General features: G+C 44.5%; 1 protein-coding gene across 1 annotated transcript in view; it reads right to left on the bottom strand.

Moving 5' to 3' along the window:
- The window catches only part of OBSCN (obscurin, cytoskeletal calmodulin and titin-interacting RhoGEF), a 121,799-nt gene that overhangs the window by 38,191 nt on the left and 58,240 nt on the right, over positions 1-25,368 (bottom strand). The window contains exons 15-28 of the mRNA XM_048510508.1: positions 24,235-24,501; positions 19,909-20,175; positions 17,873-17,985; positions 16,987-17,140; positions 16,003-16,164; positions 15,785-15,889; positions 14,405-14,671; positions 12,863-13,132; positions 10,864-11,130; positions 9,145-9,414; positions 7,603-7,869; positions 6,774-7,043; positions 6,330-6,596; positions 4,878-5,144 (exon numbers count right to left, since the gene is read on the bottom strand). Coding sequence (XP_048366465.1) covers positions 4,878-5,144; positions 6,330-6,596; positions 6,774-7,043; positions 7,603-7,869; positions 9,145-9,414; positions 10,864-11,130; positions 12,863-13,132; positions 14,405-14,671; positions 15,785-15,889; positions 16,003-16,164; positions 16,987-17,140; positions 17,873-17,985; positions 19,909-20,175; positions 24,235-24,501 — 3,213 coding nt within the window. The remainder of the gene's footprint in view (positions 1-4,877; positions 5,145-6,329; positions 6,597-6,773; positions 7,044-7,602; positions 7,870-9,144; positions 9,415-10,863; positions 11,131-12,862; positions 13,133-14,404; positions 14,672-15,784; positions 15,890-16,002; positions 16,165-16,986; positions 17,141-17,872; positions 17,986-19,908; positions 20,176-24,234; positions 24,502-25,368) is intronic.

Genomic DNA, 25,368 nt, shown 5'->3' on the forward strand with positions numbered 1-25,368 from the left:
GTTGCTTCAGACTTGTTCCAACCAAAGTCATGTCTATCTTCTTTTGGTACTTCTTCTATAAATGTCACAATGGTCAATACCAGACAGGAATAACATTACAATATCTTCAATAGTAGGCTTTCCTAAACACAGATCACCGCTATCTGTTATTTCTTCTCTGGTTTTCTGAATCTGTGTCTGTAAACTGAACTATTCTTCTGGTCCTCCGCTGCCAGAGAAAAATATTCCCCAAAAATGAAACTTGGCATGCGGTGTGACCAAATTGAGGGGAAGTTCTCTCTCAGCAACCTTTCAAACAATTTACTCTTTCAATTGTCATGAACAGTCCAGCAAAACGAACTAAAAAAATGGTAATGCCAATGGAACAAGCACACAAAAACAATCTGGATCACTTGTCCATAGTTTAATCATACTGGTAACAATCCCCTCTCTTTAAGATTCTGGAGGCAGCAGAGGCAATATCCGACGTGGACTTCCTCCAGGCAAATGAAGATAGAAGTGACTGAAATTGTTCCAGAATGTGCACAAATTGGTAGCGTAATCACAACATCACAAATAGGCTGCTCTGAATTCTATATTCCTGGAATGTATTTTTGGTCCAAAAGCAAACATTCGGTTGACTTCATACATGACACATACTTTCAAGATGGCCGACAAAATCAATTGGTTGATCAAAGCCGGCAGAGAAGTCTGGCCAAATACAAGACTGTTTCCAGCGCTGCTGTTGAGTTGATATTGGTCTTGGGTCAACTCTTGTCCTTTCCTTTCACCATTTTAATTTCTGAGCCTGGGCTGATACAGTCAGAACCAATTCCTATCAGCTCACCAGCATGGCCAATTGGCCATGCTGACAGAGGCTGATGGGAATTGTAGTTCCTGAACATCTGGAGAGCCACAGGTTCCCTACCCCTGCTCTAGCCTCACACTCCTCTCTCCTCTCTCAACATCTACCTTATGAGTTGGTATATGCAGGTGTCAGGTCTTCAGTCATGAAAGAGTTAACTATGCGAGATCATTAGCTGAACATTAACTAGATCAGCATAGCAAATTATTATATTATTATTATTTATTAGATTTATAGGCCACCTCACCCCCAAAGGGCTCGAGGCGGCTCACAATACAGCTGTTCCAATAACAGCACATAAAATACATAACTAAAACTAACCACATTAAAACAAATTTCTACAGCAGCAATTTCTTAAAATTTAAATAACAAAGTTAAGAGCAAGCAAAATTAATGGGTCGTCAAGTAGCTAGTTACCTGCATTAATGAAGTGATCCATCAACTGTCATTGGCTAATCAATATATTGCCGTAGTCTGTATGTTTCCAAGCACATACACAATGGAGCGGAAGTTGTAAAAGTAATTTTCCATTTTTGTTCTCAGTCAGTTAGATTTACACCTTTTCATAAAGTAGCACGTAACTCAGGCTTAGGCCCCTTCTGAACATGTAGAATAATCCATTTTCATTAGTGCTGTCTGAGCTCTGGAAGGAGCGGTTTACTTAGTAGCATTCTCCTGACGTTATTTCAGGCTTGTATTGGCATCTTCAGAGGAGATCCTCTGAAGATGCCAGCCACAGATGCAGGCGAAACATCAGGAGAGAATGCTGCTAGAACACGGCCATACAACCTGGAACCCAGACAGCACCCCAGTGATTCCGGCCGTGAAAGCTGTGATGGAATAGTACTGTAAAACTAGCAAAATCACACATGACTGTGAAAAGCATCTTCGCCTTTCGATCTCCTGGAGGAAGGACAGGAAGCCATACAAAGGTGCCAGGAACTTCAAAGGCCTAAATTACCTCGTGGCCGGAACAGAGTTTTCCTGAGAAGGGGAAAACAAAGGTTTTTGAATTCCATCTTGAGACGTGGTCAGAGAAGCATCTCTGGGCCATGGGTTCCCGGAATGGGGACAAAGAACCAAAAGGAATGTAACCAGTTGAGCAATCTCTTACTGCATTTATGTTTTATTTCTTTGTTTTGAACTTTACAATAAATCCCGTGGAACAATCAGCTGGTCTGAGTCATTAGAGGGGAAAGCACCACATCCAGGTGGGATGCTATGGCTCTCCCAAGCTTAGACCCTGTACCTCAGTCAGCTATAAAAGCCTTCGACAATCCATTTTCACAATTGTTTGCAAGTGGATTTTGATGTTCCGCACAGCTGCAAAGTGTACTGAAAGTGGATCAGAAGTGCATTATTCTGCATGTGCAGAAGGGGCCTCAGAGAAGACTGTTTTATTGTTATCTACCATGTTACCTTTCCCTTCTATTTTTCTTAGTAAATTTCATTTAAGCTATCCAGCAGCATCTGTGATTATTTACTCTGCTATTCGTATTTTTCATCAACAAAATGGCTGCTTTGGAAGGTGGTCCTTATGGCATCATATGCCACTGAAGTCCCTCCCTTCCCCAAGCTCCACCCTCCTCAGGCTCCGCCTCCAAAATCTCCAAGTATTTCCTAACCCAGAGCTCGCAACCCTAATACCTTAGTAGAAAAGATGGGTGGAAGGAATCTAAGACAGCATCTGTCCAGGCTGGGGTACAGGCAGGGTTGCCAACTCCCATGTTGCACCTGGAGAACTCTCACTATTACAGCTGATCTCCAGAGGACCAAGATCAGTTTCTTTGGAGAAGATGGTAACTTTGGGTGATTCTCCACTGGCAGATTTCAGCTAGGTTCGACCCGGTTCCTGTAAACTAGGTCGACTCCAGTCACTCCCAGCCACTGTGTTCGACTCAGTTCTTCTATAACTGAGCTCAAGAGGGCGGGATCGTCTTTGGTACTGGTTTTGCTCCCTCGTTTTTCCCATTGGCTCCCGTTTTACGGTGGGAAACATGAGCATGGGTCCTTTTTTCTTACGTTTTCGTACGTCGCAGCTACATAGCTACGTAGAATTTCCACCGAAAATAACATGAAAACAGTGCCTGGACAAGGCGCGCTTTTTCCCTCCGAGACTCTCCCGCTCTGCGCATACACAAACCGCGGAAGTTGCTTTGGCTGGACAGGAGTTTTACGTTGTCGTAAGCCCAGCAGCAACGTGAGCTTCAAAATGGCCGGCTTTAAAAGGCCACGCTTTTCCCCTTGCGCAACCCCCCCCCCCCCGTTTCTGCACATGCTCACAAAACCAGTATTTTGATTTGGCTAAAATGCGGATGCAGTCGCCTCACTGCGACGATTCCCCACTGAGTTTCTACAACTGAATCCAACCTAGTTTCAGGGAAGAAGCTGTACTTCATAACTGGAATCAGAAATTCCAGTTCTGAGGGGGACAAAACTGGACAGAACAAGGACCAACTCAGTGGCAGTGGGGAGTTGTTGGGTCGAACCTAGTACTAAACTGAGTCGACTCTGCCAGTGGGGAATCGCCCTTTGAAGGGTGGATTCTATGGCATCATGCCCTGCTGAGGTCCCGCCCCTCCCCTAGCTCCACCCCCAAAATCTCCAGGTATTTCTCCAACCCAGTGCTGGCTACCCTAGACATACAGGGCACTGTGGAATAAAGCAGAAAGAACATAAACAGAAAGAACATAAGATACTGCCTATGTAATTGTACTGCCTTTGGTGGTTTTTATTAAAATGACCCTTGTTATCAGATAGTGTATGAGCTTTTATTTACCTCCCACTTTCCTAAAACATCCCCTGCCTCTTGACGGAACAGTTCTCACAGGAAACAGCTATCACTCCATGTGACGAATCTGGTATCACCAATGTTACTCTGCCTTGAGCTACTGCTTTTCCTGACCACAGCTTCCTCCACGTCAACTATCAGACTCTTCATCCAGTTTACCCTGAACTATAATGTTCATGTCTGAATTATTTCTCCACCAGAGCAGAAATTTCCTTATCAAACGCTCCAAAGTAAGTAATCCTTAGAGTGGTGATTGCATCTGATAGTAGCATTGTCCTGACTGAGGATAAATCCAGTTAGCATGGATTAGGACCTTATACAAAGCACAGGTTTACTGTAGAGGCTGTCCACTGGAACATAGCAGATTTGTCTTTCTTCACATATATATGTTACGGGATATTGTCACCAGCCTAAAAAAGAGGGACCACAAACTCAAGCACAGACAAAACCACAGCAGGAAGATTCCACAGCTAGACCATTTCAAAAAAGACTTGCAGCACATAAGAAATGCAGAAAGAGAAGATGGCGGAATAAGTCACAATGGGAAAGTTTACTAATCTTGTAAACGGATACCAAAGCAGGAGTTCCATGAGAAATGGTAATTATATTTCTTGCATAGTACTGATAAGTCTAAATAATGTTTTGGAGAAAGAAGAAAGGCAACTAAAATACGGTATTAATGTTTAAGTATAGATCCAGTATACTATTATCGATTGATGTTTTTAAGAAGTATGAAGAGCAACTGTTTGATTTGTAGTTAATATAATTAATGTGTCGCAGATTCTTTTGTCTATTCTGATCTTTAAAAGAAGAGTAATCTTAACAAAGTTATATAACTTGAATAATGATAGATAAGAATGGCTTTATATCTTAGAAAATGATAAAAGTTGACTCGTGTATATATATCTTGTAATACATACTTGAGATATATATTACATTTTAAAAATGTACATTGCAGTGATTAAAGTGTGTTAAGTATCTGCCAATGTGGCTTCAAAGCAACTGATTTGATTGGGAAATAAAATATGTTCACAATTTATCAGAGAAGGTGACACTCTTACTATTTGACATGTCAGTCCCACCTGACAACAGATGGAAAGATATTTCATTAACACAAGAACCACTTCCATAGTCTAATACTCATACTTACCTATATTAGGGAATCCAAATATTGTGGGGATAGTGTGATTTTTTCCATATTAATCTGACAGCCGTAATGAGCCATCTTTACAAAATTCCTACCTTTCACAACCAGTTTGGCGCTTGATTGAGAATCGGCGATGTCACACGTGTAGATGTCGCTGTCATTTTCTTGCAGTTCATTCACTGTGAGTTGCAGGACGTTTGCCTTTTGGCTGATCTCATATTTTTTGCTTGCCTTGAGATCAGCAATTCCTTTCCTCCACGTCACCATGGAGGCTGGCTTCTTCGTTTCACATGTAAAAACTGCTTTTTTATTTTCATCCAACTTCAAATCCTGAAGATCTTTAATGAAGCAATTCCCTGTTTCTGAAAGCAATCAAAATAAAGTAAAGTAAGGTAACCTTTCAGTTTAAGAAGAAGAACAGGCTGCAAAGTTACAACTCAGGATAGCCAGGACTGTCGTTGGTATTTTCTGCATTCTCATTGTCCTGTTTTTCTTTCGGGGGGGGAGGGTTCTGCACATCTGTTTGTTCCTGCTATTGGTGAATTTGATATAATACAAGATATAGGGCGTTTCCCCACTTACCTGCTGCTGCGCGCTACTCTCCCCAAGTAGCGTGGGGTCCCCCAGCACTCCCCACTACAGGGGCAGCGACAACGCAGCTGCCCCGATGCTGCCGCTGTCGCGCCCCCTCAGCGCACGTCATTCCTGGCGCTGGAGAAAATGGCGTGGAGAAGCCCAGGAGCGCGCCAGAAATGACACACACTGGGAGTAGCGCGCAGCAACCACTCACCCAGGTAAGTGGGGAAACGACCTAAGTCTGGCATAAAAACCTGCAGTTTAAATATGCAGGGAGATACACAGAACGTAAACCAATGTTATATCTAATCAACCACCATAGGGAGCAAAATGGTGTGAAACTGAATCCACTCCCACTGAAGAAATAGAAACTTAGAAAGCAAGGAAAATGAGAATGCAAAAAAAAAGCCCATTGCACTCTTCTGCATAGCAACCCTAACCTTCCTTGGAAGATTTCTCATCCAAGTACTAAGTATAACTGACCCTGCTTAGCTTCCAAGTCCCAGCAGGATCCGACCCACTGGACTTGATCAGACAGCTATTTCAGCTTAACCCTCCTATTAAATGTTAAACCAGTTCTAGAAATAGGCTCAGAAGTAAGTTTGTGGTTGGTTGTACATCGTCCCAACCACCAAGGAACCTTGGTTTGTCCCCGCCTCCTTTTAAAGCCATCTAAGCCAATAACCATAACAATGTCTTGTGGCCATGAGTTCCACAAGTCAACTACCCACTGTGTGAAAGCAGGAGTCTTCTTCATGGGGACACCAGAGGTAGGATCCAACCAGTTCTCACCACTTCTCTAGAAGTGGTTACTAATTTTTTCTGAGTGCCAAGAAGGGGTTACTAAAGCAACCTCCCTGCCCAATAGGGACTGGAGGTGCGTGTGTGCGGCGGCGCCACTGTTTGAATCCCACCACCATCGGAACCTGTTATTAACATTTTTGGATCCCACCACTGGGAAAGCCACTGACCTTCCACCGTTAGGGTGGCTTTGGTTTTGGAAATCTCTGTCTCACAGGTGTACACGCCACTATCCTTGACTGAAGCATCATGGATGATCAATATGGCCCTGGTTCCCTCATGCCGGAGGTCGAATTTTTGGCTCCTCCGGATCTCCTTTCCGTCCTTGCACCACTTGATGTTTTCATCCCACTTGGACATTTCGCAGCTCAGGCTAACCTCTTGCCCCACCGATATCTCCTTATCCTCCAGTTGCTTTGTAAATTCTGCAGGCTTTTCTGGGGAAAGAGAAGGGGGGGGTAATTGATCATCCTCCAAGTTTATTTGCAGCAAAACTGCTACAAAAAACTGCTGCAAAAGGCATTCTTTAGAGGAATATTTCACATGTTGCTAGATGCAACTGAGTGTGCAGAGCAATGCCCCTCCCCCTGACATGTGCATGCAATGCTACCAACCTTTCACAACTAGAGTGGCTTTGGAGTTTAAGTCACGGACAGAGAAGACCACTTCCCCCGCGTCAGAAGGTCGGGCCTTTTTGATGTTGAGCATGTATTTGCGTCCTTTGTTGGAAGCTCGAACCCGTCCATCCTGGCCCACTTCGGTTCCATTGACCAGCCAATGGCAGTCTTCGACACTTTCGTGGGACAGAACGCACTCGAAGCTGCAGCTCTCCCCTTCCAAGACATCAACGCTCTTCAGACGCTTTGTGATGCCAACGTTAAGCTCTGGGGCAGAAAGGAGGTGGATGGGTTATTAGGGAGAGACATTTTGCCATCTTGCACACATCTGAGCAAGCAGACCCTTAGCATATGATGACATCATGCCCCAGAACCAGGGTTGCAAGCCCCCTGGTGGGAGCAAGGGAACCCCCCAATCGAGTGGTGGGATCCAAAAATTTTAATAACAGGTTCCGATGGTGGTGGGATTCAAACAGTGGCGCCACCGCACACACGCACCTCCAGTCCCTATTGGGCAAGGAGGTTGCTTTAGTAACCCCTTCTCGGCACTCAGAAAAAATTAGTAACCACTTCTAGAGAAGTGGTGAGAACTGGTTGGATCCCACCTCTGCCCCAATCCCAGCATCTTATTCTCAACAGCAGCAGGATAATATTTTTTAATAGGTTTGGGCTGCTAGCATGACATCTTCCATGGAGAACCCAGAAGTGATGTTAGAAGTTCTCTAGAAATCACTGCAAAGTCTACAGTTAATATACAGAGTTTCTGAGGATTTTTAAAGAGGCATGATGTCACTTCCAGATGTGATTTGGTGGCGAGCACACAAACCTTGAACGGTGACTTTTGACTTGGCCACCTCAGTACCAAGATCACACGTATATAAGCCAGCGTCGCTCTTGCTCAGATCGTGGATGATGAGCCCCAGCGTCTTCCCAGCCTGCAGCATCTCGTACTTGTCTCCCGGGACGAGTTCCACCCCTTCCTTCTTCCAGATAGGCTTGACCTTTGGCTTGGAGGCCTCGCACTCCAGAGTGACTGTACCACGTTCCTCCCCAACAACGTCATCTAGCGATTTCATGAAGACGGCGGGCTTCTCTAGATACATACATATACAAACATATACATTGCAGCGAGGAAGGGAAACCTAATGAACTTAAATTCAACCTGATGAAATGGTTGCTTGTATCCAACAGATCATGTAGGGTTGCCAACTATGGATTTTGAAATTCCTGGAGATTGGGGGAGGGCGGGTTTGGGGAGGGGAGGGATCTCCATGGGGTATAGAGCCATAGAGTCCATTCTTCAAAGCAGCCATTTTCTTCAGGAGAGCTGATCTCTTTGATCTCTCTCTTGGCCTAACATGGGATCTGAAATACCATCTTCTCCTCTTGATTGTCCAACCAATTAAAGTAATGTATTTGGTGGGTACATGAGAGAGGCCTTATCTGTGGCAGCCCACAACTCTCCCAGAGAGGCGTTCCTCGCCTCTTCATTGTTGATCTTCAAGAGACAGTTGAAGACAGCTTTATTTGGGACTGAATTTTAGTGGATTTAGTTTTTTATTATTAGCAATCCTAATTGGGAGTTTTAAATTATGAATTTTAGGGACTTTATAATCATTGTTCTCATGGTGTTTTTTAATACTAGTTTGTGTATATTGTAAGCCACTCTGCAAGGGAGAAAGGTGTCTAATAAATGTTTTAAATAAATAAAAAACCTGTCTCAGAGGGCTGTTGTGAAGATCATGGGCAATGGAATAACCACATTTGTCACCATGAGATGCATGGGGGAAGGACAGAATGATTGAATAGATGGACAACAGCATTCCCTGTAAGCCAAAAAGATGCACAGCCACATAGACTTGGAGATTTAGGTGCAACAAATACCAGATTCGGCCCAAATCTGGGCGAATTCGGGCAAAAATTGGTCAAATATGTCCTGCCCGAATATGGACGAATCCAAATGCAAGGTATTCGGGCTTTGGGGGGGGGGGGTATTTTCTTGGACCCCAAAACTACAAAAAAAATCAAACGGATCCCAATTTTGGGGATATACCCGAATATTTGGGTATATCCGAATATGTTATTCGTCTTATTCGGGCATACAGATAATTTTATGCCCGAATAAATCCGAATTTTACCGAATTTTTAGGGTATTTTCCAAGCCTAGCCGCTATATTGGTGCCATGTAGTTAAGAGGCTGCCCAGCAGATGGCTCTCAGTTCTGCTCAGTGTCTGTGATGTTCCACACAGCGCTGGAGAAGGATTAGAGATTCCATTGATGGAGACCAATAAAACCTCAAGACCAGTAATAACTGAAAGCAACGGGAAGAAGCAGATAAAAGTCCAAAGGTGAGCAAATGGGACTCACCTTTCACCTTTAGTCGAACGCTTTCAGAGAACCTCTTCTGCACCTTCACCGTCACAGTCCCTGCATCTTCTGTCATGACATGTTTCAGAGTCAGGGAATGGCACTTGCCCACACTCTTGATCTCGTTGAAGTTGTTGGGGTAAAGATGCGTGTCGTTGAGGAACCATTCCACTTCCTCGTTGTCCTCAGACACTTCGCAGGAGAAAGTGGCACAGCCCTCCTCTTCGATTTCCACATCCTGAAGGTGTTTGGTTATCTCCACTTTGCGGTCTGTTGGGAAAAATGAAAGTCAAATGATGCTTTGGACTTACTGTGAAAGTGTCTTCTCTTGAAGTGGGGTGAAATCGTCCTGGCTGGTTAAATCATGCCTCCAACTCTTCAGACAGGGCTTTGCAAATTTTGCAAGCTCTTGTAAGCTGTCCCCTTCCAGTCATACAAAAGCCCTGCTCCTCCTGTACATGAGGTATCTCAGTTCCTAAATATACCAGGAATAGGGGAAATGGATGATTTTGCCCCACTGCAAGAGAAGACACCTTCACAGTAAATCCAATATGTCATTCTCCAACAGTGGGGCTCAATCATCCAGGCTAGTTACATCCAGGCTAGTTACATACATGTTTTGTTGATTGTTGTTTAAAGTGCAGCTATTTTGTGAGCCGCCTCAAGCCCTTCGGGGGTGAGGCGGCTTATAAATCTCATAATAAACAAACAAACAAACAGATACCAGAGCCTCCAGCTTAGGTCGAGTTACAACTGAGGCCCCACCTCTGATTATCTGGGCTGCAGGTGTTATTTCTGCCTATAAATTATATAGAACTTGTTTTGGATGCCATACTGGCGTAGTGATTAAGAGTAGTGGACTCTAATCTGGAGAATTGGATTTGATTCCCTACTCCTCCACATGAATGGCGGACTTTTATCTGGTAAACTGGATTTGTTTCCCCATTCCTGCACATGAAGCATGCTGGGTGACCTTGGGTCAGTCATAGTTTTCTTGGCCCCACCTACCTCACAAAGATCACTGTTGTGGGTGGACGAAGGGAAGGAGTTTGTAAGCCACTTTGAGACTCCTTACAGGAGAGAAAGGCAGGATATAAATCCAAACTCTTCTTCTTTTACAGACATTTATAATTTGATTGGTACACTTCAGTTTTTTATTATTTTAAATGCACTCACTGAATGTAGGCAACAATTTTACTATTAAGACAAAGAATCAAATATTGTGGTCCATGTAAGCTTATCTAATCTGGAGCCCTCCTCCACATAAAGGCTGTTGGGTGTCCTTGGGCTAGCCCAGGGGTCTGCAACCTGCGGCTCTCCAGATGTTCATGGAGATGTTCATCCTGCACGTGAGCTCCCCAAGGCACCTGGTGGGCCACTGCGAGTAGCAGAGTGCTGGACTAGATGGACTCTGGTCTGATCCAGCAGGCTAGTTCTTAGGTTCTCATGACTACAATTCCCATCAGTCCCTGGCAGCATGGCCAATTGGCCATGGGAATTGTAGTCCATGAACAACTGGAGAGCCACAGGTTGAAGACCCCTGGGCTAGTCACAGTTTCTCTCTGAACTCTCTCAGTCTCACCTGCCTCCCAAAGGAGAGGAAGGAAAGGAGTTTGTAAGCCACTTTGAGACTCCTTGAAGGTAGAGAAAAGAAGGGTATTAAAACCAGCTCTTCTTCAGTATACAAAAGTGCATGTAAAAAATTGCAAAAACGCTTACCCAAGACAGACAGTGTGGCTTTGGTCTCTGCATTCCCAGCTTTGCACTTATAAACACCAGAATCTCCAAGAGTTATCCTCAAGATTTTGAGCTCTGCAGTATTCTTCTCCCGCTTGGGCTTAAATCTCTCTGAGGTCTCGATACGGGCGTAGTCTTTGTACCATTCTACAACCTTTGGTGAAGGCTTGAAGTCACAGGAGAGGACAATGGAATGAGTTTCCAGGACAACCTTGTCCTCCAGAGGTCTGGTGATGGTCACCTGAAGATCTACAGAAAGAACATCAAGTTCAAAGATCTATGGTTTCATTTCAAACTTGGGGAAATAATACATATTTTCCAACCCAAAAAGCCAGTAGATGAAATCAGAAGCATCTTTTGTGACATATTAAAGCCTTAAAAGCAGCAGTGGCGTAGGAGGTTAAGAGCTCGTGTATCTAATCTGGAGGAACCGGGTTTGATTCCCAGCTCTGCCGCCTGAGCTGTGGAGGCTTATCTGGGGAATTCAGATTAGCCTGTGCACTCCCACACATGCCAGCTGGGTGACCTTGGGCTAGTCACAGCTTCTCGGAGCTCTCTCAGCCCCACCTACCTCACAGGGTGTTTGTTGTGAGGGGGGAAGGGCAAGGAGATTGTAAGCCCCTTTGAGTCTCCTGCAGGAGAGAAAGGGGGGATATAAATCCAAACTCCTCCTCCTCCTCCTCTTCTTCTTCTTTTAAAACATATATTTTTTAATTCTAGCATTGACTTTTATGAATTGGGGTCTAGTCTGAGGCACTTTATGGTAGAAGAAAAGCCGGCAGGTTTTATGATGCCGTTATCAGCTGTTTATTTTCCTGCAACAAACTAACATTGCTATTCCTCTGGAATTAGCCCCTGCGGATCAACATTTATTGCTGGTTGAATCAATTTTGTGCATAACCACAACACATTTCTCACCTTTGCTTGCTTACTAGAAAGAAATCCCAGTGAAGCTGTGGTTGATTCGGCAACAAAAATAGCAAAGGATCAGAAATAGATACAGCAAAGACGTTACTCTCCCTCCTTTGCTCTTGCTAATAGCATTAAGAGAAATTCTCTTAATTCCTCTTTCCCCATTTCTCCCTGAAATCCAAAAATCTGTTCCTTTTCTCCTTTTAGGAATTTGAAGTCTATGAAATCTGAACAGTTCCATTTTGATCAAACAGAAGTTTGAAGACGGGATGAGCAGGAAGGAAGGTTCTGCAAAATTCCTTCATGACCCCAAAGTGGCAATGGGCATTACCGTGACATTTTAAGAGGGCCATGAGAGCCGGAGCATTGACTCATCCCTTTCTGTCCTCACCCGCATGGTGCGCCTAAGTCAGAGGTCGGCAACCTTTACCACCCAAAGAGCCATTTGGACCCATTTTCTATGGCCCCGAAGATCTACTGAGCTGGAGAGGCGGTTCTCTGTCGGCCCCTCCACTCACCTTTCCTTCCAGCCTGGGAGGCAGCGGCGCTGTGCAGGTAAACCCCCTCTGCCCTAAGGAGCTGGCAGCTGCCTGCTCCGTGGGGCAGAGGGGGGATGGCGTCTGTGGGGATGGCAGAGGTGGGATGGCAGCTGTTCTGGAGGGACATGCCCACACTACCCTCCGACCTCCAGGGGTTAGAGGGCAGCATGGGCGTGTCCCTCCAGCCCTCCAGAGCAGCGCTGGAAGGAGAGGTGAGTGGAGGGGATGCGAAAAGCGACGCCCTCCAGTCACCTTTCCTTCCAGCGCTGCTCTGGAGGAATGGAGGGACACGCCCACGCTACCCTCCAACCTCCAGGCCACGTGGAGCCGCAGCATAAGGCTGAATGAGCCGCATGCGGCTCTGGAGCTGCGGGTTGCAGACCCCTGCCCTAAGTTCACAGAATCAGTCTTGCTGTCAGATGGCCATTCAGCCTCCAAAGGGGGAGAGCCCCCCACCACCCCAGGAAGCCTGCTCCACCAAGGAACCCCTCTAACTGTCAGAAGGCCAATCCTATTTTCACGGAGCACACCTTTGACGACCAAGTTGGCCAAGGACTTCGCTTTGCCAAGTGCAAACTGGATGGTGCCCGTCATGTCCGCATCGGTCTTTTTCAGGATGAGGCGGTGGATTGTCCTCTCTTGCTCAATCACAACGTCCTTGCTGGGCTGCAGGACCTCTCCACGGAGGGACCATTTGGGTGGCCTCACCGACTGGATGGAGATTTCACACTCAAACCTGGCTTCTGCTGGCTCTGTTACCTCCACGTCTCTCAGCTCCTTCACAATGTTGATCGATTGCTCTGAGGAGAAGCACAAGTGAAGAAGAGAGAGAAGTTAATGACTCACCCTACATCCGTGAAGCAGCTGCTGCTGATATGGAGATCTGAAACGGACGCTGGATTCAAAGGTTCCATTTTGTTAAAGATGAATCTTTCCTCTGGTGTTAGGAGTGGCAGATCATGCCTCTTCCACCAAGAATAGACTCTCCGCACAGCAAGAAGGCTTTACCATTAGATGACTGGAATGTTTGGATCTGACCTGCAGACAAGTACTCTACCCTAGATTATCAGAGTACTTGATTAGTGGAAGAGAGACCAAAACCAAATGGAAGAGATGAAAACAGAAAGACATAGATCGAGAAACCGAAAAAGAGATTGCAAAACCAACAGAGAAAGAGATTTGGAAGGAACGAAGCCATCCCGCCTAGCCTAACACAAGAGGAAGAAAATGTTAAAGATTAATGATTGCTGCAGCAGTGCACATTTTATACAGTAAGGAGCAATTTAGACCACTTCTGTTTGCCCACCCAGGACAAAACCTCAGTATTTTTCATGACGCAGAACTGCTGCCAAAAATGGTAACCTTGTGTTAGATTTTCCCCAGTCTCTGCAACCGTTAATACCTGTGTTGCTTCCCCAACACTACCAGCAGTAGTTGATGACAAAGAAAGGAATGTAGGGGCCTTTGGAGAGGCCAGCCGCTGAGTGTGCCCCCTTTATTCCATGGGTTCTCAATATCATCAAGACCCACTGTCTTCCCCCTTCTTTTTAGGAGGATTAAGTTAAGTTTAAGTTAAATAAGGTCTTTCGTGAGATGCCTATCTTAGGAAGTAACTGCTGTTTTTAATTGTATTTATGGAAGCTATATTATGATGGTTTTATGGTTTTATGTTGTACACCGCCCAGAGCCCTTCGGGGATGGGGCGGTATATTAAATTAAATAAATAATAATAATAATAAAAAATAAAATGTCACGGAGAGAAGAAAGAAGAACGAGGCCCGCATTTTTGGCAGTAGCCTTGCATTGAACATTATGTTCAGTTCTGCCCCTACAAGCTATACTATTCATACTTATCTGAAATAAGTCAGTAGGATCTTCTTTCTAGTCACACATGTTTAGAACCATGCTGTAAGGAATCTTTTAAATGCTGCTATAATGACATTTCTTGGAGTAACAAAATGCCTTCAACAAGCTCAGCCGTTAGTCCTCTTGGTTATATGGCTCAAATAATAGTGCATGCTCTCCATTACATGAGCTCCATCCGTATTTGATAGCCAAGAGACGGGAGATACCTTCCACGTAGAACTGAGCACTGCATTTATCATCGATGGCATCACAGGTGTAAATATCTTCATCGTCAAACTCCGTGTCATTGATTATCAGCTTCCTGTAGACCCCGTCGCTTACAATCTCATACTTTTTGCTCGGCTCGATCTCTTGGTTGTTCTTGTACCATGTGACCTCGGCATTGGGACGAGACACTTGGCACTCCAGAAAGCCCCGGTGTTTCTCGAGAGCGATCTTAATGCGGAGAGGTTTTATAATCTTTACGGGCAGTTCTAAAGGAGAAGATTTCGTTTTAAAGATCGAACAAATTGCAACAAGATAAGGAGGTATAGAAAATACAAAGCCTTTCATAGAAAATGTCAATCATCTGTTTTTTAAAAAATAATTTTTACCTCCAGTTATAAGGAAGGTAGTATTTTTTTAATTCCAAGAATTTATTATTATTATTATTATTATTATTATTATTATTATTATTATTATTATTATTATTATTATTATTATTATTATTATTATTATTATTATTGTTGTATTTATAAACCGCCCTCCCCCAGAGGGCTCAGGGCGGTGAACAGACAAATAGATAGAGCACAATAAAAACAAGTTATAGATAATCATTAAATATGGCTCTATATGTTAAAATCAACCCCCAATTAAAATGCAGCATCTTAATATCAGAATTACCGATGGCGTCCTACTCATGGTCCCCTAAGAAAGGGGGGAGGAAGAGGGAGGGGGGGAACAGCAGGGTCCACAGGTGTTAGGGGGAAAAAAGCTGCAGTTTTAAAGCTGCAGTTGCCAATTTTAGCTATAACCACAGGCTAATTTTTGTTTTGCTTTGTTTGGTATACCCTCCCTTCCTGGATTCTGCTGATGTATATTTATTTATTTGTTTTATTGAACTTCATATCCCACTCTCCCCAGACCAATGGCCAGGCTCAGAGAGGCTAGCAAATCAAAACATTGAAGACAATAATATATTAACATTAAACCATTATATCCCATTCCAGATTGTGTCAAGTTCTTTAGATAGCTTTAAGGTGCCAGTGAGGAACTAATTCTGATCAAATAATACCAGCCAATTCCATTGGATGTTGCTTTTATAGCCCTTTTCAGATTGGCAGGCCAGTAAAACTTAAGAAAAAAAATGTAGCTGCCTCAACCAAAATCCAGGTGGAACTTCTCCGTCTTACAGGCCCTGCAGAATTGGACCCTGGTCTCAGCTGACAGAGTTCCATCAGGTTTTGTGTTCATGTTGAATTATTTTATAATTTAAAATGTCCTTTTTAATTGTTCAAGTGATTTAATGTTTTTACGTTTGCCTCCTTGGGGATCCTGATGGGAGTTGGATACACAGAATAAAAATGTTTTAAATAAATATTAATTACCGTTCACTTTAAGCTTTGCTCGAGATTCTGCTGTTTCCGCAACGAATTTGATCTCTGCCGAATCCTGAACTTCTACACTTCGGTAGACAAGAGCAAAACTCTTCCCTAAGAGAAGAAAGGCTGGTTCAGTCACAAAATACCGGCATTAAGACAAAATCGCTCCGCCAACTTGAAGTAAAACTTAATTTAAGAACCTCCTTCATCTCTCCCCTTCATACCTTCTTGACGTAACTTGACGTTGTCTCCTGCCCGGATTTTGTTCTCGTTACTATACCACTCAGTCTGTACGTCGTCATGGGAGATTTCACAGAGGAAAGAAGCACTCTCCTTTTCACTTACTTCCACATCTTCCAAAGGCTTCACAATCTTGATATCTCGAGCTAAAGATTCACAGAAATGGGGTCACTGCAAGATGTTTGCTTCTCCTCTTGTTCTGCTTAAGCTACATTTAAACATCCAAACAAATCTGTACAACCAATTAGAAAGCCTGCTGAACAAAAAGCCTACCTAGCCCCGCCCATTTCCCAGAAACTCTTGGTAGGCATCAGGAAAGGTCTCACATTGGGGAACCCTACCCTAGAATCTCCTGTTGGGCTCTCCCATCTTGCATTTCAATTATAAATACACCATCGTGGGAGCAAATTAGTTGTGAAATCTAGGGCAAGCTTCGGGACCCTGGGGTTCACGCTCTTAGGTCATTTCCCCACTTACCTCGCCCCCAGGTTGCTGCGTGCTACTCCCAGCGCGCGTCATTTCTGGTGCGCTCCCGGGTTTCCCATGACAAAGGCGCCGTTCATGCAAAGGCGCCGTTTTGAGGAGCGCCAGGAATGACGTGCGCTGAGGGGGCACAACAGCGGCAGCGTCGGGACGGCTGCGTTGTTACCGCCCCTGTAGTGGGGAGTGCCAGGGGACCCCGCGCTACTTGGGAAGAGTAGCGCGCAGCAGCAGGTAAGTGGGGAAACGACCTTAGACTGTTTTGTAGACCAACATTGCTACTAGCTACTGGACCACCTCTTTCCACAGGACCACCTCTTTTCATAAGTTCCCCAACAACATCACAAATCTGATGCCTTGCTCCTGTGATCTATCGCTTTATGAAAAATTGTCTTCAGAAAGGAGCAGGGTTTTTTTCATGAACACCTCAGCATTCCATGCTTTACAAAAACATGAAGAAAAATGTTGCCCCTTCCACCAATGCATACCATGGATTTCCAAAGTAGCTAAACTCTTGTCATCTACAGCATCACACATGTATTTTCCTTTGTCTTCATATTCACATTTGTGAATTGTGAGGCTTCGCTTTGTCCCTCGGGAAATTATTGCCATTTTCTTACTTGGTCGCAGTTCGATTCCATCCTGGAAGGAAGAGGTTCCAATGAGGGTTTATCAGCACACTCAAGTCTATATACATCCTAGGACTGTGTGTGTATTCTACTGCTTCGATTATTGCGTGCTTGTAAGTTTATTATTTTCACCTTTACAACAAAATTGTTAAATTGTCGAAGGCTTTCACAGCCGGAATCACTTGGGTGCTGTGTGGTTTCCGGGCTGTATGGCCGTGTTCTAGCAGCATTCTCTCCTGACGTTTCGCCTGCATCTGTGGCTGGCATCCTCTGAAGATGCCAGCCACAGATGCAGGCGAAACGTCAGGAGAGAATGCTGCTAGAACACGGCCATACAGCCCGGAAACCACACAGCACCCAAAATTGTTAAACTTTACTTCGCTGTCCTGCAGATTTCTTGCAAAAGCTGATCTCCATTAACATGGGAAATCAAGATCCCAAACTTACCCAGCCCCTCACTCTACCAAGGTCTGTCCTTGCTAATTCCCCTGCTCTAAAAGGGACATATCCCATCATTTTGGATAACACTATACCCTTTCCACTGTGGCTTGGAAGTATCTGACAAAGGTGAAACTGAGATGGTAGCCATTGGAAGAGCTCTGCAATATCTTTTTTCTTTATTGGCCACCTAGCTTTGGCATCTATTGTACAAAAAACAGCTTTCCTCCACTTCCTCCAGTGTGACAGAAGCTCCCAAAATTGCCTGGAGAAAAGTAAGAGACCTCCATGCCGATAAAATCAATACCTTGCGCCACTTCACGTTTGCATTGGACCTGGAAACTTCACACTCAAATGTTACGTCGTCCTTGTGCTGAGTTTTCATGTCTACTAAAGGCTTGGTTATTTTCACTGGCCGTTCTGCCAAAGAAAAGGAAGGCAATAAAAGGAGGTATGAATAAACAGGATTTAGAGTTTGCTGCCTGAGAGCACAAACACAAGGCAAATTGTCATTCTTCAGTATGAAATCAAAGAGCTTTTGATCCACATCTTCTAGGGACCACAAATGTATAATTGTGCTTTGCTCCACCATACCTGTAGGGGGAGCCAAAGTGCTCCCACTTCCCTATGACTATTTTGAAACAAAATGAAATTATTTTGAGTACACAGATCTTGCAGAGCCCCCATTAATGTTGGCAGCTGCAAGGGGCCTGTCTGCCTGTCTGGTTTCTAGGGGGTGCAGCTTTCCTGTCATGGGGGAGGAGTTATATTGGTTCCACCCTCCCACTGATAAGTTAGCATTGTCAGGCTACTGCTTTAGTAGGAGACATCTCACTGGCAGTTGTCTTCATACGCTAATGTTCAAAGCCATGGTGGAAGAAAACTTTTTAAAAAAACCTTGGTATCATGTACATCACTATATCACTTCTCAGAAAAACCCAGAAATGAGGGAGAAGCCAGGCATGGGGACCTGGCCGGCACCTGGCACCCCCCAACCCATGTGACTGAAAGGTGTACGCCCGGGGGCATGGTTTACTCCATGTGCCTATAGGTGGTACACCACTGCAACAGAGTACTGCAAAGATAAGATAGTTTCTTCTTCCTTGTGACAGCAAATCAGGAAGTCCATCCACATCCTAACCTCCATAAAAACGTGTAAAATGTAATATCTGTGTGAATAATTTAATGACCGAACATAGTGCCATGCCTGACAGGAGTGCGCAAACGAAAAATTCAAGAAAATTCGGATTCGGGTAAATTGGATCCAAAATTTTCCAATATCCCTGGATATCTCTAAATCCCCATATTGGTATAAGGGTTTTTTTTTAGGAGGGGAGGAATCTGAAAAAATCAGGTCCATTGTAGCCAATGGGGAATTTTTCGGGGCTCAGGGGAGTGTTTTTCAAGGTAGAGATGGCAAATGTGCAGCATAACTGGGAACAATGGAAGACGTGGGGCAAGTTCTTTAGAGGCCCATAAAATTGGACTCCCTGATTCAATATTTACCACACTAGGTGTTTTTTTCCCTAAGAATACTCACCAAAAAGTATGCTGAAAATTTGGTGCTTCTACCTTAAAAAGCAGCCCCCCAGAGCCCTGGAAAGATGCTCCATAGGCTATAATGGAGTTATAATTCTGTGCAGTTTGGCATGAACGTGCTGAATCATTTTTCTTTTAAAGGGGGTTTCTTCCCTTTCTGCTGCGGTACCTGGTGATCTCAAAACGATCCTGTAAAAAAGCTGGATTTTTTCAACTTTTTCAGAATCAGGATAAGCAGCTGCAGTTTAAAAGGCCTTTTTTCATCCAAAAAAAAGCTAGGAAATACTGACAAGGTATTTTCCAGCTTTTTCCAGTTCAGCTTTACTTAATACACACCCCTTGTGCCTGATCTTGAGTTTGTTTATTCAGCATCTAAAGCAATCGCCCCACACACAGTTTGAGACTGGATGCTTTGGATATATCAAAAATAAAATGCAGGTGTGAACAATTTAGAAACTCCAGTTGGTTCAAAATGCCACAGCCCAGCTACAATGTGGCACTAAGCAGAATCTACGGTAGATTCTGCATGGGCCAAAAAACAGTGGTGTGAAAACGTTGTGAAAATGGTGTAAACCCTTTTACACCACTTTAAACCATTTTACACTGTTTTCACACCACTTTCACACCACTGTTTTTGGCCCACGTGGAATCCACCTACATAACATTCCCTTTCTGTACACACTCCGATGATTACTGATCAATTACCAGGTTAAACTCAAGATGCTCACTATCTAAAAGGCCAAGCTCTCACTACAACAGAACTTCATGGTGGAAACAGAGTCACAGACTGGCACAGATGCTCACCTGTCACGTTTAGTCTGCCTGTTGAGTGAACACTTTCTGCCTTGAAGGTAACAAGGCCTGAATCCTCAAGGGCCAGAGATGAGAGAGTCAGAGAATGCTTCTTCCCCTGGACACCGATACGGCAGTTGTCTTGCGATTTCAGTTTCAAGTTATCTTTCATCCAGGTCGCTTCCACATTCTCATGTGACAGCTCCACTTCAAATGTGGCACACTCCTTCTCGTGGACATCGATTTGCTGTAAGCCTTTGACCAGCTTGATGGGCCTCACTTAGAAACAAACAGAAAAGGAATGTACGTATTTATCTATATCTATAAACACGAAATACCACTGACTGACTCACTGACTGACTCATCCAAAGAACTCAAAAACCACCGAACCTACAAAGTTGAAATTTGGCACACCAGTTCATTACGTACTCCAGGTGCTCACTAAGAAAGGATTTTTCAAAATATTCAGTTTTACTCGATTTATTACCTATTTACTGTTTTCATGGCTCATCTGTGGCCATCTGTGCGAACATTCTAAGGGCAAACCAACCACTCAGTCCACAGACATGCTGCATGAACATTCTAAGGGTGACAGTTAAACACTACCAACTTCATGTCTTTCACCAAGGTGCGCCAAGTGCACTCTAACACTGCCCTCCACAACGCATGCGAACCTATCCCTTCTGCTGAAACCGATACAGGGAGAAGAGGAATTAAGGAGCAGCAGTGGCGTAGGAGGTTAAGAGCTCGTGTATCTAATCTGGAGGAACCGGGTTTGATTCCCAGCTCTGCTGCCTGAGCTGTGGAGGCTTATCTGGGGAATTCAGATTAGCCTGTACACTCCCACACACGCCAGCTGAGTGACCTTGGGCTAGTCACAGCTTCTCGGAGCTCTCTCAGCCCCACCCACCTCACAGGGTGTTTGTTGTGAGGGGGGAAGGGCAAGGAGATTGTCAGCCCCTTTGAGTCTCCTGCAGGAGAGAAAGGGGGGATATGAATCCAAACTCTTCTTCTTCTTCTTCTTTAAGAAAGAAAGTGCTTTACACACTGCATTATAAAAAGACAACTACAGGAAGCTGCTGCAAAATATGCGAAAACAAACCCATCGGTCCACAAACAGGCTGTGAGGAAATATGCTGTATGTCATCCCAAAGTTCACAAACAGGCTGCAAAGAAGTATGCTGAATGTCACCCCGAAGTTAACAGACAGGCTGTGAAAAAGTACTCCTCCACCCACCCTCACGTTAACTACACCGCTACAGCCAAATACTAACAACATACATTACAAACCATACTATCACCTTGGACTACTAAACATGTGTTGGGTTTTGCATATGGACATCAGATTTATTACTGTGGAGACAAGTTTATTGCTCTCGGCCTCCAATCACCCTGTGCTTGGTGTCGTGCTCTGAAATGGCGGGATGAGTCCCCAGGAATGTGCTGCAGTGGTGGTACAGTCCAGCTCCCTGTCCTTCAACCCTACCCTGAACCTCTTCACAGCCTTCTCACTCATCAGCATCCAATGACAGAACACTTCCTTTCTGCTTCCACATGCTGTCTTTTGGAGCCCACCAGGTGAGAGAGAGCAATAACACATTGCATTGTAAAAAGACAACTACAGGAAGCTGCTGCAAAATATGCGAAACCCATCAGTCCACAGAAAGGCCGTGAGGAAATATGCTGCATGTCACCCCAAAGTGCACAAACAGGCTGTAAAGAAGTATGTTGAATGTCACCCCGAAATTCATAGAGAGCCTGTGATGAAGTATGCATAGTGAAGCACGGATGCCCTGCTAGTTTAACATATTCATGTCCTGTGTTATTTTTTTCTGGATCCATGCTCCAAAGGAGCCATTTTCTCCAGGGGACTTGATCTCTGTAGTCTGGACATAAGTTGAAATTCTAGATGATCTCTAGATCCCACCTGGAGGCTGTCAGCCTTAACCCCATCGGATTAATAATTATTTTTTTTTAATTTATTTCTTCAATTTCTATACCGCCCGATCCCTGAAGGGCTCCAGGCGGTAAACAACAAAATTCAAACAACATTAAACAGGAGCAAATCATACACAGTACACAAACACATAGGCTCCATCCCATTAATAATCAATAAAACATCCTAAAAACTCATATAAAACAGCGGATAATAATTAATAAATAAATAAGCAAGAGGCGTCCAGAAAACCCCGATTAAAACCTACCCCAAGAAGGGGGACGGCGGGCCCCTCAATATGAGGGGAACCCTGATGTAATAGCACAAGGGCAAAGAGCAGTGAGGGGGCACCACATCAGCGGCTGGGCACTCCAAAGGCCCAGTGGAACAACCCGGTCTTACAGGCCCTGCAGAATTCACCGAGGTCCTGCAGGGCCCGGACAGCTGGAGGAAGGGTGTTCCACCAGGCCGGGGCCAGTCCTGTAAAGGTCCTGGCCCGTGTGGAGGCCAGCCGCATCATTATGCTAAATACACCTAGTAGCAGAGATCTTAACAGGAATTTACACTAGGTTTCGCCAGTAGTTCCTGTACATTAAGCCTGCCACCTGTAAGATTTAATTTTTAAATTTTTCATGGTTTAATTTAAAGAAAATATGTGCTATAACTGTGGAGGGGAATATTATAACCCTCTCCTCCCCTACAATGTCCTTACTTGAAAAAGGCACCTCTGATCTGTTGGGGGGTGGGGGGTGGAGAATGTGTATACCTGTAAATTTTCCCCAGCCATGTTAAAGCAAATATATACCTTCTGATTTATTTTCCAGCTGTCTCTTGAAGGTCCCTTCTCCGACGGTTCACTCCTTACGCTAGGGGATATTCCAGAAAATCCAGCATCCCTGATATAGGGATGACCTTTCGATGGAGTCAGTAGATATTCCATCACTCAAATCTGGGGAATGTGTTTGTAAGCACAGTGGGGATATTTTGGGGCGTGAACTTCAAGGGAAGGGATTAGCTAAACGCCTTGCCGCGTGAAGGCACAGCACAAGAAGGCATGCCTCCTGAGATGTAACAGGGGGAGGGGGGAGACCAGAACCAACAGCACTTTTTGTTCTGTAAACCAGACTCTGCAGAATGGGGCTGCTCATACAACCCAGCTGATGTGCAGAGCCAAGTAGAGTTGAGTGATCACGCAAATATTTCTACCGTGAATTGAGAAACTGTTTCTGCGCCAGCTTGTCCTCTGGGATACTTGAGCCAACTTCCTTGGAGCTTGTCCAAGGGTCTGCTCTCGTTAATCTGTCACTCCAAAAGGGAAAGACTTCCACCACTTCGGGTAGCAGGAGCAGCTGACAACCAGGAGCACCACATAGGAACTTTAGAATCATAGAGTTGGAAGAGACCACAAGGGCCAACAAGTCCAACCCCCTGCCATGCAGGAACACACAATCAAAGCACTCCTGACCGATGGCCACCCAGCCTCTCTTTAAAAACCTCCAAAGGAGGAGACTCCACCACGCTCCGAGGCAGTGCATTCCACCGTCAAACAGCCCTGACAGTCACGAAGTTCTTCCTGATGTTTAGGTGGAATCTCTTTTCCTGCACTTTGAACCCATGACTCCGTGTCCCAGTCTCTGAGGCAGCAGAAAACAAGCCTGCTCCCTCACCAACATGACACCCCTTCAAATATCTAAACAGGGCTATTGTAACCCCCATGCTCAGAATGGGTTGACGCAGTAAGGGGTGGAGACTCAAAGCAGCAAGAGGCTGCAGAGCTCATAGTTTGGAGGAGACAAGGCTACCAGACTCGGACCTTGATTTGTAAAAGCCCTTAACACCTTGTTAAGGTAACTGCAATATTGTTGGGAACTAGTGGGAAGGTAGTTGTTTATTTTTGCTATGTTGTAAATGTTGGAGTTTATTGTTTCAGGGTTTCTTTTTGTGGTTGTAATGGGTGAGAGTTCTCCTGGAAACTTTCATCATGTTGAATCCTGTTCATCAAGCCCTTGGAGTCTTCAGGAGCCAACCCACTTGCAAAGAAGAATTGGACTTGGCAGTATCCGTAGACTGTAAATATAAGGACTTCAAAATGCAACCTGAACAGGACCTTGAAGTGTGATGTTAAATGTTGATGTTATATGTTATATGTTAAGAAAGTAAACAATTTTGTTTTTAAAAATTTGTTGTTGCAAATTCATTCCAAGTTCTGCCCCACAGAACCCACAGATAGAGGTTACACTATCATGTGACCTCTTAACCTTCACTTCTCCAGACAAAACATCCCCAACTCCCTCAAATGCTCATACCCCAACAATCTATTAGGTTTCATAGGAGCAGCTGGATTTAAATCCAGCTCCCCAACCAGCCCAGTTACCCTCACAAAACAATGACACTGGACTTACTTTCCACATTGACTTTCGCCTGGGTCTTGTCATGGAGGGTTTCACAGGAATAGAAGCCCCGGTCTGCATAGGAGGCACTCCTAATGACCAGGCTGTGCTTTGCCCCATCAGCCTTGACCTCTAAATTAGCGTCCGGGTGGAGCACGCTGCTGTTCTTCATCCACTTCACCTCCGTGGTCGGCTTGCTTAGCTCCACTTCCAGAACCACCTTCTCCTTCTCCTCAACAGATTTGGTCTCCAGTTTCTTCACAAATAACACTGGTGCCTCTGAATGCAACACACACACATAAGCACAGGGGGAAAAATGCAATTCCCAGAAAATTCTGAAACTGCGAAACTAAAAATTATTGTCTACCAACCATTAAGTACCAGGACAATGTCTTGTTCCTGACTTGCGGGTTTATGTCGTAGAAGGGGCATCCAAAAATGGGACACTCCGTTCCCAGAGTGTTATTTGCAACTTAAAACGATACTACCCAGAATTCTACCGCTGTCTGTGATCTAATAGTACAGTGAGGTGACAGAGAAATAAAGTGGCAGAAACAAGAAGAAGAGTTTGGATTATGCCCCATTCTTCTCAACCGTCAGGAGTCTCAAAGTGGTTCAGATAAGAGTCTGCTGCTCAGAGGTGGGATCCAGCAGGTTCTCACCAGTTCCCGAGAGTGGGTTATGCATTATTTGTGTGTGCCTAGAGGGGGTTACTAATTGGGTCTGCTTTTCCGTTAGAAATTCCACCTGGTCCAAAAATCATAAAGTCCTGTTGTTTCCTATGTGGCTGGTTAGCAAAGGTAGAAAACGGGATAATTCTCCCTGTTGTTGGGCTGTTTTAAAAACATGCTTTAGAAATATGGCAAAGTTCCTTGTTTAAGGAAAGTATCCTTCTTTTGATTTCTAGAAACAAAATTCAGTATTTGAAAGTATTAAGTATTTGACAGGCAATCAATTCGAGGAGAAGTAGTTGTTTCTGTTGGCAGTAAACGATAGGACTTGCTACATTGGGTTTAAATTATGGACAGAAAGATACCAGCTGGAAATTAGGAACTTTTTTTTTACAGTAAGAGTTTTTTACAGTAACAGAGAAATTATTAATGCCCTGCCCCCAGAATGCCTGACCACGACCCCGTCGTGCCCTGC

Source organism: Sphaerodactylus townsendi, linkage group LG11, assembly GCF_021028975.2.
Source record: "Sphaerodactylus townsendi isolate TG3544 linkage group LG11, MPM_Stown_v2.3, whole genome shotgun sequence".
Taxonomy (NCBI): domain Eukaryota; kingdom Metazoa; phylum Chordata; class Lepidosauria; order Squamata; family Sphaerodactylidae; genus Sphaerodactylus; species Sphaerodactylus townsendi.